The following is an 18,654-nucleotide window of genomic DNA, read 5'->3' as shown; positions in this document are numbered from 1 at the left end:
AACGCAGAATAACTGCGGTTTTTAGCAATTTTTGAAATTTTTCTCAGTTTTTAAGCTTTTATCAGAGTTAGAGCGTATTTACAGCAAAGAAATGCCACTTCAAACTCACTAGTTGTGGGTTTTTATTTCAGCCAGAAAACGCCCCTGCCAAAAACTGCTGATAACAGCGTATGTGCATGGACACATAGAATACTATGCCGGGGAGTTTACTGGCTGCAGAAAAAAAACGATTGACGCCAAAAACAGCCGCTGTAAGAACATCCAGTGTGCATGAGGCCTAATTGTGTTTCTGAGGACGTGTTTACTTAATGATTATTTAGTGAGAAGTTATTCATTTTGTGTTCATTTGTTCTTTAGTTTAACCAATTCTATTTTTCAATGGCAGTTCCCAAATTTTCATCCAACAGGTTACTCGTCTTTAAAGATGACAGGTGACCGATCTGACAGGCCTATCGACACAAATGTGCCAACCGCTGGGCCAGCTCTTATCGCTGTGTTTCTTTTTTTCAACAGAATCTTTATTCCCAAGAAACATCGGCAGCGTTTTGACCATGTCGTGTCTCAAAGTCTCATCAGCAAAATCTGTCGAACAAGGACTGAGCGCAGCAATCGCCTCCGGAGAAGCCGCAGTGAGGACCATCATGAAAGGTTATTGGTGTCTACAAGGGCAGCACAAATGCCACACTGCCAGGATGAGCTGGGCAGGGGACTGAAGAAGAGCACTTCTTTAATAGCTGGCAGTGTGGGCACTGGAAAGCCTCATAGGTATGTGGAGTGAATGAAACGTCTTTTCTGGAGCCTCATGAGGGACTGGCAAACGGTGCAGTGGGTGATCTTTGCCTGGAATAGATAAGAGAGTGCAGCAGTGTTATAATATAGAGACAAATAATAAACCAGGTGAAAAGGAGGAACCAAACTGTTTATCTTGCTGTTTGTGCTGTGATGCAAAAGCAACAGCACTCCACTGCAAGCTAAAACAATTTTAAAAGACTATCACCACCCAATTTCCAAACCAACTGCAAAGTCACATGAAGGGGGTTGTGTTCCCCTGATTGATTCTTCATAATGGAGAATAATAAATATTGATGGAATTTAGCTTCAAGAGAGAGAGCTTTATTATGACTATTGTGGATTTGTGGGAGAAGAACCAAAAGACTGATAATACAACGCTCCTCCAGGGTCTGCCAGAGATGTAAAAAACATATGCTAGCCTGAAAGTGGTCAATGGTGGGATTTCCACCAATTTCCGGAAGAGTCCACTTATTTACTGTTCTGTCTCTGAAACAGGAAGTGAATGGTAATCTACCCAAGCTGACATAAGTTTTAACCACTTTAAGACCGGAAGGATTTGCCCCTTTAATGACCAGGCCCTATTTTGCGATTCGGCGCTGCGTTACTTTAACAGACAATTGCGTGGTTGTACAATACTGTACCCAAATAATATTGATGTCCTTTTTTCCCCACAAACAGAGCTTTCTTTTGGTGGTATTTGCTCACCTGTGCGATTTTTATTTTTTGCGCTATAAACAAAAAAAGAGCGACAATTTAAAAAAAAAAAAAAAAAACAATATTTTTCACATTCTGCTATATGACATTCTCAAAAAAAATGTAAAAATTAAAATATCTTAACATTTTTGGCCAATTTGTTTTCTGCTACATATTTTTGGTACAAAAAAATCGCAATAAGCGTATTTTGATTGGTTTGCGCAAAAGTTATCGTGTCTACTAACTATGGGAAAGTTTTGTCATTTTTATTGTTTTTTTTTGTTTTTTTTTTACTAGTAATGGCGGGACTGCGACATTGCAGCAGGCAGATCGAACCCCCTAACTGACATTTTTGACACTTTTGGGGGTACCAGTGACATTACTACAGTAATCAGTGCTAAAAATATGCACTGTTACTGTAATAATGCCACTGGCAGGGAAGGAGTTAACAGTATAGGCGATCAAGGGGTTAAATGTGAGCCTAGGGGAGTGATTCTAACTGTGGGGGGGTTGGGCTTGTGAAATGACCATAGAGACCTGTGATCCTCTATAGAAGGATCACATGAGCTCTGTGATCATTTCAGGGAGAAGAATGGTCAGATGTGTTTACATTAGCTGACCGTTCTTCTCTCTCAGCGGGGAGCGATCGTGGGTGTCAGGCGGCAATTGTAGCTGCCTGACCCGTGCATCGGCTTCCCCGCTGCCGAGTGGAGGCGGAAGCGCGCTGCCGGTGGTGCGCGCTCGCTTCCTAGCTTCCCGGACTCGACCCCTAGCTTCCCAGACTTGTCCCCTAGCTTCCCGGGCTTGCCCTCTAGCTTCCTGCGCGTGACCGACGTAGGTCTACAGCGGTTTGCACAGTAGAGCCACCCTGCCGCAGTAAAACTGTGGTGGGTGGTCGGGAAGTGGTTAAATGTTCTCCATTCTGGATAAAACTAAATGAAGAGTTTTGGCCAGAGATACATTTTAAGGGATAACTATAGTTTTCATACCTATGGGGTTACATTTACTACAGACCTCAGATCAGTGGGTGACTTCATCCAAATGTTGAAGCATACTCTGGCTATGCCGAAACAAGTGACTGAATGCCGCTTTAACATACTTTATGCATGTCATTTACCTGTAAAAGCCTCCCTTATGTAGCATCCAAAAGCCATAAGACTGCTGCTTGCTGCCGCTATCTTGCATGTAAGGTCAGCACCCCCGGCACACTCAGAGCTGACACTCCAGTGACTCTGTAGTATTCCTCTTCACTCTTTCCCACAGAAGCTGTAAAAAAGTTTATGTAGCGAAATTAAGGAAGAGTAGGAGGTGTTGGGCAAGTACAGACAGTACATAGACACCTTCAGAAGAGGAGAGAGCTATGACATTCAAGGATGGCGGAGGTGGTGCTAAGGAATTGACTGTTCTTGGAGTAGTCAAATATACTAAAAAGTTTCTGTTTCAATATGTTTATTGGTTTTCAAGGAGAGTATAGAAATCGATACAGCTCAAATATCGCCCACTTGGGCTACAAATGTTCAGGTAATACAGGAAGAATAAAATTGTAGCATAGATCGGAAATGTATACATCATTGTAAACCTTTGTATCGTAGAGATGATAACAGTAAATGCTTAATGTATTGGGGTAAAAGATAGGTTAGAGGGGGATACCCCTAAAGGGAAGTTAATGCTGTAAATCGCATGCCGTTGCCCAATCTCCAGAATATACTATAAAGTTTAAAAGCACATAGCAAGAGAATGAAAAAAAATGTATGGAAAGAACAAAAACACTGCAAGTAAGTATTTAATATAGTTGATTTTTCTGTGCTTTTACCTGCATTGTTTTTAAATTGGTGACAGGGTCTCTATAATAAAGTCCTTTCTTTCTAGCCAATGTTATGTCTATTTTTCCATTCTAGGACGGTGAGGGTGTGTAAAGGAAGCAGCAGCTTCGGATTCACTCTTCGGGGAAATGCTCCTGTGTGGATTGAATCTATCGTCCCAGGTACTGTATTCCGCTGAAAGCTTTGTTTCCTTTTAGCCTTCCAGCAGCCGCCAGGGATCAACAATTCATGCTGGAAATAATACTAGTCTGACATTGGCATTGGCTTTTGGCAACTGACTGGCTTTAACCCAGTGGTGGAATTCCTGCTGGGAGCAAGTGGACCTTGTTGTCAGATGTCATGGTTAAGCTTAGCCCACATCCAATATATTAATTCAGTGAGGATCTACGCTGAAACCTACTGTGCCTGTAACCTAATTCCAATGTTCACTTTAACCCTACCCTATAAATGTAGCAATATTTCCAGGCATTGGGCCTGATGTGGGTCTGCCATGGTTACCAACAGCACATTTAAGCTTGTTGCCCAAGTGTGAGATCAATGAACAGTCCGGCATCTTTGGTTTTTAGTTTTATTGTAGGAACTTGGATGGGAGAAGGGAATGAGTGGGATATTCCTCTGGCTCAACTAGGTACAATATGGGACACTTGAGAAAAAATGCTGTCTAGGCGCCGGCTGAATGCCGACCAATGCTTACTGGCGCTTGTAAACCTGACTTGCTGTCTGTGGACTGAAACTTGACTTCTGATGCTTCCTTGCAGCTCAAAAGTCCTGTGCACTACTCCCTGTAGTCTTCTCTGACTGAGGTAGCCACTAGCAATGACGCTGTAACGCTTAACACTGTATACTTCAGGGCCCAACCGCTGGCACCCCCTTTACTCTTCAGGGTAACCTCTGGCACCCCCTTTACTCTTCAGGGTAATCTCTGGCACCCCCTTTACTATATTTCTGTAACGGCTAGCTAGCTCCTGGATCCCTCTGACCTTCTCCGGGAATGGTCCCCTCTCACTAGGCAGACCCCCAGGGGCAGTTTGCAGCACTCACGACTCAGAATGCTTTCCTGAAACTCGACCCCAACGCTCCGCTGGTCCTCAGTGCACCTGGATCCTCACTGCAGCTCAGCTCGGCCCTCTGTCCACTCAGGCCAGCCTCCAGGGATACCCGATTCTTCCTGACAGGAGGAGAGACAGCCGTCACCTCCCTCCTGGGACTCTGCTTCCGGCCAAAGACAATGACATGCGCGCCCCACGGACTTATACCCCCTCCCTGAATGCTGTGCGGCTGAATCTGCCCTTCTAGAATAGATACAAGCCCTGGTGTGCTATTGGCCAGGTTTCCTCCACTGCCCAATGATAGCCCTCATTGGGATACAGTGGGGAGACTCCCCAGCACAACAGGTACACCTAGGAACACATGCCAGCCTAGCTGAACAATATGACCCTGCTGTTAAGAAGGCAAGGCCCCACTATAATTTACCTAGCACCTACCTTGGAGGGTGCTACATAAACTTAACACTTTGTTGGAGTATTCACCTCTCCAGCTCTGTCCCTACCTGCATTGAAGCATACCAGAGCTGAAATCTACTGTATCACCCACACCAGGTTAAATATCCGCACTTACTCTCAGAAAAGGCAGAGAATGAAAAATATTTCAACAGGCATGAAACAAAAGCAAGCTTAGTAAAATTTCAAAAAGACGTTTAAATCAATAGTATTCCTACTGTCTTACATAAAAGAGAGAAATTACTGCTGTAATAAAGGTAGAAGAGTTTCTTTTGTTGTTTTATTGTCTGCAGTGTGTTCTATGCAGTATTAAGGAGGCTTTCTGCTTTCAGAAAGAAAGTGGAAAAGCACTATATTTGTCACCCTGCTGCTGGTTGATAGGTGTGTTCTGTTAAGAACCACCAATCAGCTGTTTCATCAGCACTCACAAGCAGTTACGAGGCTATAAATGTGTAGCTATTCTCAGAGATGTATAGTAACTAAGTAGAACTACTTCACTACTGTACTTAAGTACCGAAAGGCGGTATCTGTACTTTCCTAGAGTAGAATTTTTTTCTCCTACTTCCACTTTTACTTCACTACATTTTTTCGATGATTTTAATACTTCTACTCTGATTTTTTTTTTTTGTGCTGCATAGTTACTTGTTACTATTATAAAAATTACCACTGCCAGAACAGTAGATGGCAGGTTTCATGAAGCTCAAAACATGTGTATTATCAGCGCATACGAAAATAAATGCTACTGTATGCATAAATAAAAGCTGCATTTGAAATAATGAAAAACAATATGATGTTCAAACTTTTGACTTCTTTCTTTAATAACTACATAACACAGTACTTGTACTTTTACTTTCAGTACTTGAGTAGCGATTTTTTTTTCAAAACTACTGGTACTTTTACTTTCAGTACTTGAGTAGCAACATTTTTAAAAAAACTACTTGCAATACTTAAGTACAAAAAATGTTGAATACTTAAGTACTTCTACTCAAGTCACTTTTTGATCGAGCACTTGTACTTTTACTCAAGTATGGGTTTCGAGTACTTTATACAACTCTGGCTATTCTGCTTGGCTTTTACTTGGACTTTCAAGCTCACGTTATAACATCCATTAGTTTCAATGAATGTTGTGTGTGACCCAGTTGAATAGAAAAGGTGGCTGAAGAAAAAGCCAAGTACTCAGTAGTCTCCCACTTGATGTTGGCAGCATTTTGCCAGCCTCGGAACCAATAAGAGAACAAGAACACTTACCTACTTTTACTACACTGCCTCCTCACTGGCAAAACCAACATGGTGTCACCTCATCTCTGCCTCCTCACTGATGAGTGAGATTCAATTTTTAAATTCTTTATTTTGGACACATTTCCGAAAGTTTGCAGACATTCGTGTACATTTTACAAAGCAAAAAAAACAATCATTTGTACTGTAAATTTGCTGACCATAGAAGTACACCAGTTGTTTAGTAACAATTCCAATATATCACATGGTTTCAAATGCATGTCCTAATCCTTTGATATCCAAGAACTATGGATATGCTATTGTGAACCGATAATGTTTAGAATGGCTACCGTGAGTGAACGATATTCTGCAGTTTTTCAATTATCGAAGGAATCAGGTAATTAGTGTTTTTTGCAAATTTGGTACTAATGATTTGCAATAAGCAACAGTAATTAGAGTGACATGACCCTTAAACAACGAAATGTTTTTAAGCTTGGCACCCCTACTGATCAATTCCAGGTTCCGGATTGTAGATGTTTTACATGTTCTGTCTTCAGAAGACTTCTTATTTGCATGTCTAATGGGTAATTGTGAAGAAGATAATAGCCATCAATCTTCTAGAGCTGGGTTTACTATTAGGCACAGTAGTTTCCAGGGTAGCCCAGTTTGCCTGGAATCTAACCAAACATCAATCCTGTTTGTACAGGAGGTCCCTGCCCCTCCTTAAAATTGATTTGAGAAATTTTAAGGAGGGCTGGGAATTCCTGTACTAGCAGGATTTATGTTTGGATAGATTCCAGGCAAACTGGGCTACCCTGGAAACGACTGTGCCTAATGCCTCGTTTCCACTGAGTGGTACGGTACGGTTCGGTTCAGTACGGTACGGTTCGGAACGGTAAACCTTGTGTTTCCACTGCCAACAGTACCCTTTCATGATAGGCGTGGTGTAGCAGGAAAGCTGTGATAGACAATTCTCTGTCAACCAATCAAAGTTCTGCAGAGTGTAGCTCCACCCTGTTGGTACGGTACTAATGTGCTTGGTACCCCAACGAAAGGGTCCCAAAAAAGTGGTACGGTACGATTCGGAACTAGGGTACCATTCACAATAGAAATGGCAAAAATAGCGTACCGTACCGTACCGAACCGTACCGTACCGCTCAGTGGAAACGAGCCATAATAGACCCAGCTCAAGTAGACTAGATGGATATTATCTTCTTCAGAATTACTGATTAGACATGCAATTAGGACATTTTCTAAAGACAGAAGAACACGCAAAACCTCTACAATCAGCAACCTGGAGTTGATCAGTAGGGGTGCAGTTAACACCTATACTACAGTGAGGGAGCATCCTACTTTCAATATATGCCTTCAGCATTTACAAACTCATGCATGGATGAGAAGCAGATAGTAGTATTAGTATACTAAGTACTATAGGTGATGCCTGCCCCTGATTTTGGATGATGGCACTTGGGTGAACTGACCTGACTTATGTTATTCACCCCAGCCACAGCCCTTTATTCCTTGTGTGCAAGCAGAAGAGCTCACTTTTGTAATAGTGGCCACACACCTTTAGATTGGCTCTTGTATCCTGTCCTAAATATCAGCCTGCTTTGCATCGTGGGTAACAGGATATGCTTGACATTGGTTTTGACATTAGTTTTGAGACCCTTCTAATATCAGTGACAGGAGCGTTTGATCTGCAGTTGACCTACTTTTGACCTGCTTTGAGCACATGACCCAGCTGATTGTGAGAAAATGCTCCAGGCAATTATTTTACTTCCTCATAATCAGCAAAGGGCAGCAGATGAAGAATATAAAGCATATGTCTTATATGTCAGAGAATAATGATTTGTCTCTTCCAGGCAGCCCTGCAGATGCGGCCAGTCTCCGACCTGGAGATAGAATCTTGTTCCTAAATGGCTTGGACATGAGGTGAGGAAGACAATGCAGTGTTTGTGACAACTCTGTGGCAGATGATACTGTAAGAAAATAGGGTCTTGTTCTGTGTATATAATGTATTTTAGTATAAACCTTTGCCAAGACTATACATGTTGAGAATTTACATATTAAAAGCAAGCCGTAAAATCACTATAAAAAAAGCCCTTGTTAACCTCTGTAGCTATAGGCAATGTGGAGAAATTTATCTTCAAAGTTGACATCAGAGGAACCAAAATCCCAGCTATTTTCTGATAACCTGACAGCCCTCTAATTTAAACACACAGGGGGTGTTTATAAGCTATTAGAAACAGACTAAAACCTACCAATAAGGTCTTTGTTGTGATGTTTGAGAATTTTTTGAGAATTCATTACTTCACATTGGAAGTAGCTAATGAGGTCAGTGGTGGCTTTTTTTTAAAGCCTGTTAAGAATATGTAAATACTTTAATGTCTATAATCCTGGCATAGGTGCACTTTAAGTTGCCTGTCACAAGATGAATAAAGGGGCAGTGACTGTTGAACTCCATCAGAAAAATTTATATACTGTAGATTCAATACTTATCAGCTTAAAACAACCGTTAATGAGAGAAACACTGAGACTGCCATCTCTAAATTATCCCTCTAAAAATGCTAGTTAGCTGGCTGCCATACTGACCCTCTGCCTTCAACAACAAATCGCTGACCTAGAACAAGTGCGCAGTTTAGAAAATCTAGAGAAAACTCAGAGGACCTTATCTACGTGCTTTGTCTTTATCAATGACTCAAAGTATTAAAGCCAGAGGATCATTGATAGCAACCATCATATTTCTCTCATGACAGTATTTTTTTTATTTACCTCAAACATAATAAAGCCACCAATCACCATCAAATTTTAATATTGCAATTGTCATTTGGTAGGTGAAAGCTTAACTGTGATTGGTGGTGGTGAAAATGGATGTGGACATTTCTATCAAAGACAGTTATCTTTGTTTCAGTGTTGCTTGGATTGCCTTCAGCAAGTAGCAAATTCAGTTACTAAAATAAATTACTAGCACACAGAAAGAGCCTGGATGTAAGACAGCATTGCTGTATCATGCTGTTCAGTAAAAATCTAAACTTTGCTAGGACATCATTTTATAAAATTGTCCTTAAAGCAGAATTAAAGGGATGATATTCAAACGCTCCCTCGCTGGCACCGGCATCTTCTTCTGTGTACCCAGGTTTTGGTTATCTTCAATGGCTGGCGCAGGGTGACATCACTATTGTGCACGCACAGGAGCTACTCATCCTAGCACACAGGATTGGCTCAGCTGTTGTAACCTGAGCTGCATGTGAGCGGGCAGGCAGGTATGTTTTATTGTAGACGAGACATTGCATGTCTCTTCTGCAATAAAATGCCTGCCTGCTCATAGTGTATCATAGTGGAACCTTAGTTTCACTTTTAATCTGAACTCCCAGTAGATACTAAAAAAAAATAATTTAAGTCATTAACCACTTCAGCTCCAGAAGGTTTTACCCCCTTAAGGACCAGGCCATTTTTTGGGATTCGGCACTGCGTTACTGTAACAAAAAATTGCGCGGTCGTGCGACGCTGTTCCCAAATACAATTGATGTCCTTTTTTCCCCACAAATAGAGCTTTCTTTTGGTGTTATTTGATCACCTCTGCGGTTTCTAGATTTTGCGCTATAAACAAAAATAGAGCGACAATTTTGAAAAAAACACTTTTACTTTCTGCTATAAAACTTTTCCAATAAAATTTTTTTAAAAATCTAATTTTTTTTATCAGTTTAGGCCAATTTGTATTCTGCTACATATTTTTGGTAAAAAAAAAATCCAAAAAAGTGTATTTTAATTGGTTTGCGCAAAAAGTTATAGCGTTTACAAACTATGGGATAGATTTTTGAAATTTTTACTTATTTTTTGTTTTTATTAGTAATGGAGGCAATCAGAGATTTTTAGCAGGACTGCGACATTGCGGTGGACAGATCGGACCCCTAACTGACATTTTTGACGCTTTTTGGGGACCAGTGACATTAATACAGTAATCAGTGCTAAATATTATGCACTGTTACTGTATAAATGACACTAGCAGGGAAGGGGTTAACACTGGGGGTGATCAAACACTGGGGGTTAATGTGTGCCTAAATGTGATTACTAACTGTGTATGGGAAGGGTTCTGTGACAGGCACAGATAGTTTGGGGTTTCAGCTTAGCTGAAACTTCTGATGTCTCCCTGCCTGTCTGACAGAAGACCCACCTGCTTTGTTTACATAAGCAGGTGGGTCTTCTGTCAGTTTATCTGACGATTGCGAGAGGCCGGCGGCAATCGCCGCCGCTCCTCCCGCGGCCCGCCTCCCGCTGTGTCTAAACACAGCGGTAGCGCAGCTTCCGGTGGCACGCGCGCGCCACTGAAACCTTGTGCACGAAATCTCGTAGTACTATGTGATTTTGTGCAGCCGAGCCGCCCTGCCGCAGTAATACTACAGTGGGCGGTTGGAAAGAGGTTAAAAATAATTCCATGCATTTTTAAATATAACTGGTGGGTGTAACAAAAATAACCAAATGTATCTTTCTGTAAATCCCTGAACAGCAGCACTGGAAAGGTGAAGGTCAGCACTCTGAGTCAATCAGCAAAATGCTAAGTCTAAGCCCCAGTTCACACCGATGTGATGCTATAAAAAACAGCGATTCCTGTGCGTTTCCCCACACTGCATAGTAATCACAGCATGTTCATGCGATCTGCTGCGGGTGTCAATTAAAAGTTAACAACACCCCAAAAGCAGCTTGCAAAATGCAGTGCATTTGTCTAAACCGGATCATATGGGTGTTGATCTGGTTGCAGTGCAAACAACATAAAGCTGGCCGATCCTCTTTCATGTGGAAGTGGTGCGATTTGAGCCATTCACAGAATTGCATGTGATTTGTACAGGAATGTGGTGCAATTTTTTTTTTTTTTGTGCGAATCACATGTTGGTGTGACAGTGAACCAGGACTAAATCTGTGAATGTGCTTACAGAACGTGAGACTGTTCTCATCGCTGTTCTGACCCCAGAGGCGGCTCTAGGCTTTGTGAGGCCTAAGGCAAAACTTGGACATGAGGCCCCACTCACGCCCATAATGGGAAAATAATTCAAGCAATAAAAAATAACTGTATAAATTGCATATATTAAGAGCCTTAACCTTTGTACTATGAGTTCACAGTTTCTAGAATTTTCTATAACCAATTCTTCTTTAATCAAAGATCATTAAACATCGGGTATGTGTATATATATATATATATATATATATATATATATATATATGTCTGCTCTTACATCACAGCATTTCCCTATAGGTCATGATTCCCGGAGTCCCTCCTTACATCAGAGTTCAGTGTCCTCCCTTACATAAGAGTTCTCCTTTAAATCAGATTCCCACAGGGGGGGGCTCTCCTCCTCCCCCAGCCACCCAGGGGCCCTCTCCTTCTCCCCAAGCCACCCAGGGGCCCTCTCCTTCTTCCCCAGCCACCCAGGGGCCCCTCTCCTTCTCTTCCAGCCACCAAGGGGCCCTCTCCTTCTTCCCCAGTCACCCAGGGGCCCTCTCCTTTTCCTCCAGCCACCCAGGGGCCATCTCCTTCTTCTCCTCCAGCCACCCAGGGGCCCTCTCCTTCTTCTTCTCCAGCCACCCAGGAGCCCTCTCCTTCTTCTCCTCCAGCGACCCAGGGGCCCTCTCCTTCTTCTCCTCCAGCGACCCAGGGGCCCTCTCCTTCTTCTCCTCCAGCCACCCAGGGGCCATCTCCTTCTCCAGCCACCCAGGGGTCCTCTCCTTCTCCTCCAGCCACCCAGGGGCCCTCTCCTTCTCCTCCAGCCACCCAAGGGCCCTCTCCTTCTCCCTCAACAACCCAGGGGCCCCCTCCTTCTCCCCCAGCCACCCAGGGGCCATCTCATTCTCCCCCATCCACCCAGGGGCCATCTCCTTCTGCCCCAGCCACCCAGGAGCCCCCTCCTCCTCCCTCAGTCACCCAGGGGCTCTCTCCTTCTCCCTCAGCCACCCAGGGGCCCTCTCCTTCTCCTTCAGCCATCCAGGGGCCCTCTCCTCCCTTAGCCACCCAGGTGCCCTCTCCTTCTCCTTCAGCCACCCAGGGGCCCTCTCCTTTTCCCCTAGCCACCCAGGGGCCCTCTCCCTTTCCCCTAGCCACCCAGGGGCCCTCTCCCTTTCCCCTAGCCACCCAGGGGCCCTCTCCCTTTCCCCTAGCCACCCAGGGGCCCTCTCCTTTTCCCCTAGCCACTTAGGGGCCCTCTCCTTTTCCCCTAGCCACCCAGGGGCCCTCTCCTTTTCCCCTAGACATCCAGGGACCCTATCCTTCTCTTCCAGCCCCCCTCTCCTCCCCCAGCCACCCAGGGCCTTCTTCTTCTCCTCCTCCACCACCAACCATTCTAAGACTCTTCCAACTTCCCTGGGGCTACTCACCCCCTTTGCGTAGTAGACACCACAAATCTATGACCAGCCTGCAGAGTAACAAGTCGGGGCCTGGTTACCTGTATGTTCCTGGGCCAGGGCAGATCGCCCCTTCCAGAGCAACAACCGATGATAGCAGAGTGAGCTGACTGGGCAGTCACTTCCTACTGATGCAGGTACACGCCCACCGATTCCTCCACATCTTAGCATTACATGATCAGATGGCCAATCCCCAACCAGAGAAGACGGGGTCAGTGTCAGCGGACAACAGACACCTGGCAGCCGCAGTGAAGGGACTGCAGCACACTGCTGCAACTTTTATATCCGAGGATCCGAGATTTCCCTGACTGCGCCCTTCTAAATGTTGTCGCTCCGCCACTGGCCGCGAGGCCCCTGTAGGTGCGAGGCCTTAGGCGACCGCCTATACTCTTTGAATTAGAGGACTGGCTGAACTGAATTAAACATTTTTGGTACAAAGAACTGTTTTGTATTAACTGTATTCCAGGAAAAAAGCATGCGCCAATGGAAGGAGCTCCAGACCAAAGAATCAGAGTCCAAATTTGTTTATTCATTTTGGGGAGTCATGAAAAAACTCCTCTTTTCTCAGGGCTTCAATTAAAATCAGAACAATGAATGGATTTATCGCTTTCCTGAGTGAATTTGTGTAGTAGGAGAGTTCCTGGCCAGCAGTATCTGTGAGTAATTGAGAAATGTTTTCTACACAGATTCACACAAAAAAGCTCTATTTTTAAGTCCATTTGAAGTTCTAGTTTTAACGGAAGCCCTGATGAAGGGCGAGTTTTTTTTCTGACCCCTGGAATGCATTGGCCATTTTTTAAGGTGTAAACTAATAAATGAATTTGAACTTTTGCAACCACTTCTTTACCACCCCATAACAGATTTACTGCTACATGACGGCAGTTATGTGATATATATATATATATATATTTATATATATATATATATGGATGTTTACTGGCACCTGCTGATCGGTGAGGAGAGATACAAGATGGAGGAGTGCACACCTATGGTCCTCAGACTTACCCTGACATCTAGATGGAGGATGTGTGGCCTTCAGGTTCCTTCCTCCCCTGCCCCTGGGGTAGTCTCTCTTTTCGGGAGAGGCCCTTGATCAAGTATTCGATGGTCAGCTTCTGCTGACCTTGGAGAACGGGGTCTGCCAGGCCGTTTTGAGATATTTTAAAGATGAGCGTTTTACGAGCTGAAAAATGCCCAGGTGTGAACAGGGTCTTAATGGTTTTTCCATTTCAGGTTTTTGCACCACCGCGGACAAAAAGAGAAAACAAATAATGCTGATAAGGCACTAAGTGAGTTTAATTAACGCCTTAAACAGCCAGAGAACCTGTGTAAATAATATGTGTTCGGTTTTAAAGGGATGAGGTGGCAACCCTAAAAATTCCACCCAAATTCCACCAACAATGAAGCACAATTCCTCCTAATGACACCAACAATAAGGCACAATTCCTCCCAATGACACCAACAATGGGGCACAATTCCTCCCAATGACCCCAAAGATGGGGTACAATTCCTCCCAATGACACCAACAATGGGGCACACTTCCTCCCAATGACACCAACGATAGGGCTCAATTCCTCCTAATGACACCAACAATGGGGCACAATTCCTCCCAATGACCCCAAAGATGGGGCACAATTCCTCCCAATGACACCAACAATGGGGCACAATTCCTCCCAATGACCCCAAAGATGGGGCACAATTCCTCCCAATGACACCAACAATGGGGCACAATTCCTCCCAATGACACCAAAAATGGGGCACAATTCCTCCCAATGACACCAACAATGGGGCTCAATTCCTCCCAATAACACCAACAATGGGGCACAATTCCTCCCAATGAGACCAACGATGGGGCACAATTCCTCCCAATGAGACCAACAATGGGGCACTATTCCTCCCAATGACACCAACGATGGGGCTCAATTCCTCCCAATGACACCACTGATGGGGCTCAATTACGTCCAATGACACCAACGCTGGGGCATTATTTTTTCCTACTGACTTTTTCAAATCCTTTTCAAGTCTGAAGGACAGTAAACTGGCCCTTTGTTTAGAAAGTTTGATGACCCCTGGCATAGAGCATTGAGGCATGAAGTGCATTTCCAGTGAGTGAAAAAGGTATTTTTTGGTACTATCTAGTATAAATCCATTATATAGAATAACATATGTTTAGAGAGGACTATGACAAAAAAATGTGAGACTTCCATTGGTATTTAAAATGTAATTAAGCTTTGCCCCCCTCCCTTTTCTCATCAGGAACTGCAGTCATGAGAAGGTGGTGTGTATGTTGCAGGGGAGCGGGGCCATGCCTACCTTAGTGGTGGAAGAGGGGAGCATATCTTACTGCACAGGTGAGGAAGAGCAAAGATGTGGTTGTGGTTGACAGAGATCAATGTGCTCAGTGCAGGAACCTAATAGGCAATCGTCTTTTCCTGTACTGATCGCTAAGCAAATGTGAAATCTTCTTTCTATGTTTCCTTGCACAGCCTTATTAAATAAGCTGGATTAAAGAGGTTAGCCAGCTTCTCAGAATACTGCTGATCTGCAGGGCTGACCTCCTCTAAAATCTGTTTTAAAGCAAATCTAAACCCAAGAGCAAAAAATCTATGGGGAGGATTTACTAAAACTGGTGTACACAGAATCTGGTGCAGCTCTGCATAATAACCAATCAGCTTCTAACTTCAGCTTGTTCAATGAGGCTCCATTCACATATATGGTCCTTTCACACGGGCTTTCCGCCCGACGGACTCCGTTTTGCTCAGCGGGGATCGATCCGCCGATCCCGGCTGTGTAGGTGGATGACAGGTCCATCTCAGCTCTGTGTGCAGAAACGGAGCTCTCAGAGCCCCGCTCTCCTCTATGGGGGGTCGGATGAAAACGGACCGCCTGTCCATTTTCATCCAATCCCATCCGATCCTCCAGACGAATGGAAAATAGAGTTTCCATCCGTCTGGATTTCACGGACAGAATCGGATCGGATAGCAGCGGGTGTCAGCGGACATGTCACCGCTGACATCCACTGCTCTATAGAGGTGAACGGAGGGTCCGATTAGGTCCGCCTGAATAAACTGACAGACGGACCTGATTGGAAAGCCGTGTGAAAGGGGCCCTAGGCATTTTGAATCACAGGCAGAACCCCCGTGATTCTGCCCTCAATTTCAAAATGCAGTGTTAGCCCAGGTTCACACTGCTACAGTGCAGACACCGCATGTAATTCGCACAGGAATCGCAGCACATTTCTGTGCGAAATACATGCGGTGTCTCCGGGGTGCGATTTGAGCCATGGATTTGTATGTCTCAAATCACACTGCATTCGCACCAAATTGGTACAGGACCCTTTTTTTGTCTGCACCAGAATTATATTGCATGCCATCAGAGTCTGCAAATCGCGCTGCGTTTTGCAAACCAATTGCGGGGTGTCATTAACGTAAAATACACTCGGTTCGCATGGACAGGTTGTGATTTAGATGCGGTGCTGAATTTGCACTGCATCTAGTGCGAACCTAGGCTCAAAATGTTAAATTGCACATCAGCTTGTTCAGGTGCCATTAATTTCAATGTCACCTAAAAACACGATGTGATTCTGCAATGATTGTCGCGCAACAAATCACTGTTGCTATTAATTGTTAATGACACCCCAAACACAGAAGCAAACACACATTTTGCCATGTAAAAAAACGAGCGACAAATTCAGCAAAATGCACAGTAAAAAATGTGCAACCAGCAACACGCCAAAATGTCCCATGAGCTACTTTGCCACGTGTCACGTAGCCCATTGGAATCAACGGGCTGCCCTGCCCTATGCATGATTTTACACCAGACCCTGCCTGCGACTCCAGATGTCTATGTGTATGAGGTCTATTTGTGAATCTGCTTATTAATTAAGCAGAGCCTAGAGTGCCGTAAAGTGCAGTAAACCAAAGCAACTAACTAGAATTCACCTAATGGCAATCAGAACAATATAGAATGGCTTCTGCTCGGTTGCTGTGGGCATTGCAATTTGCATTTATAATTTTATGCTGTAAAGGTTTATTCACACCAGTTAGGCCCGCTGTAGCACATTAATGCACATTAATGAGTGCTGCAATAGGGCAGACTGTTCTCTTGAATAGGCTATACAATGCACTACAAAGGAGAAAAAATCCTGCAGCAGCATTTTATTGCTGCGCACTGCAAGGTGCAGGTAAGGTGCAGTGGGGTGCCGTCCAGTATGAATGGCATTGCAAAGCACCAACACACATAACCTGCGTTACTATGTTTTTGCAATCGCAGTGCATTGGTGTGTATGGGCTCTAAATGTATGCTGTTCATAAAAATTATTGTTATATAAAGGACCCTAGTGGAGCCTATATATATATATATATATATATATATATATATATATACAGTCAGGTCCATAAATATTTAAATATTGGGACATTGACACAATTCTTCTAATCTTTTTGGCTCTATACACCACCACAATGGATTTGAAATGAAACAAGATGTGTTTTAACTGCAGACTTTCAGCTTTAATTTGAGGGTATTTACATCCAAATCAGGTGAACGGTGTAGGAATTACAACAGTTTGTATATGTGCCTCCCACTTTTTAAGGGACCAAAAGTAATGGGACAATTGGCTGCTCGGCTTTTCCATGGCCAGATGTGTGTTATTCCCTCATTATCCCATTTACAAGGAGCAGATAAAAGGTCCAGAGTTCATTTCAAGTGTGCTATTTGCATTTGGAATCTGTTACTGTCAACTCTCAATATGAGATCCAAAGAGCTGTCAATATCAGTGAAGCAAGCCATCATTAGGCTGAAAAAAACAAAACAAACCCATCAGAGAGATAGCAAAAACATTAGGTGTGGCCAAATCAACTGTTTGGAACATCCTTAAAAAGAAAGAACGCACCGGTGAGCTCAGCAACACCAAAAGACCCGGAAGGCCACGGAAACCAACTGTGGAAGAATTCTTTCCCTGGTGAAGAAAACACCCTTCACAACAGTTGGCCAGATCAAGAACATTCTCCAGGAGGTAGGTGTATGTGTGTCAAAGTCAACAATCAAGAGAAGACTTCACCAGAGTGAATACAGAGGGTTCACCACAAAATGTAAACCATTGGTGAGCCTCAAAAACAGGAAGGCCAGATTAGAGTTTGCCAAACAACATCTAAAAAAGCCTTCACAGTTCTGGAACAACATCCTATGGACAGATGAGACCAACTTGTACCAGAGTGATGGGAAGAGAAGAGTGTGGAGAAGGAAAGGAACTGCTCATGATCCAAAGCATACCACCTCATCAGTGAAGCATGGTGGTGGGAGTGTCATGGCATGGGCATGTATGGCTGCCAATGGAACTGGTTGTCTTGTATTTATTGATGATGTGACTGCTGACAAAAGCAGCAGGATGAATTCTGAAGTGTTTCGGGCAATATTATCTGCTCATATTCAGCCAAATGCTTCAGAACTCATTGGACGGCGCTTCACAGTGCAGATGGACAATGACCCGAAGCATACTGCGAAACCAACCAAAGAGTTTTTTAAGGGAAAGAAGTGGAATGTTATGCAATGGCCAAGTCAATCACCTGACCTGAATCCGATTGAGCATGCATTTCACTTGCTGAAGACAAAACTGAAGGGAAAATGCCCCAAGAACAAGCAGGAACTGAAGACAGTTGTAGTAGAGGCCTGGCAGAGCATCACCAGGGATGAAACCCAGCGTCTGGTGATGTCTTTGCGTTCCAGACTTCAGGTTGTAATTGACTGCAAAGGATTTACAACCAAGTATTAAAAAGTGAAAGTTTGATTTATGATTGTTAATCTGTCCCATTACTTTTGGTCCCTTTAAAAGTAGGAGGCACTACCATTACTATGTTTCTGTTGCATTTTTTCTTTTTTTTTACACCGGCTATATCTGTATCAGTTGTGCCTTGATTTATATTATGGGATGTTATGCTATCCTTGAGATATATGTTTAAGCCTTATGGGCGTAAATTGCACTGTTGTACACTTTGTTTACTTTTTGCAAAACTTTAATAAAAATATTGGAAATTAAAAGTAGGAGGCACATATACAAACTGTTGTAATTCCTACACCGTTCACCTGCTTTGGATGTAAATACCCTCAAATTAAAGCTAAAAGTCTGCAGTTAAAGCACATCTTGTTTGTTTCATTCCAAATCCATTGTAGTGGTGTATAGAGCCAAAAAGATTAGAATTGTGTCAATGTCCTAATATTTATGGACCTGACTGTATATA

The 18,654-nt window shown here is 43.5% G+C and overlaps 1 protein-coding gene across 4 annotated transcripts in view; it reads left to right on the top strand.

Moving 5' to 3' along the window:
- GRID2IP (Grid2 interacting protein) overlaps positions 1–18,654 on the top strand; it is a 261,941-nt gene that overhangs the window by 146,293 nt on the left and 96,994 nt on the right. For all 4 annotated transcript variants that reach the window (XM_082261269.1, XM_082261267.1, XM_082261268.1 and 1 more), the window contains 4 exons: positions 514–765; positions 3,384–3,469; positions 7,885–7,954; positions 14,672–14,766. In XM_082261269.1, the coding sequence (XP_082117395.1) occupies positions 514–765; positions 3,384–3,469; positions 7,885–7,954; positions 14,672–14,766 (503 nt within the window). The remainder of the gene's footprint in view (positions 1–513; positions 766–3,383; positions 3,470–7,884; positions 7,955–14,671; positions 14,767–18,654) is intronic.

The sequence above is a fragment of the Pelophylax lessonae genome, assembly GCF_965119305.1.
Source record: "Pelophylax lessonae genome assembly, chromosome: 6".
In the NCBI taxonomy this organism is placed as follows: domain Eukaryota; kingdom Metazoa; phylum Chordata; class Amphibia; order Anura; family Ranidae; genus Pelophylax; species Pelophylax lessonae.
This window is presented reverse-complemented; position numbering and strand designations above follow the sequence as displayed.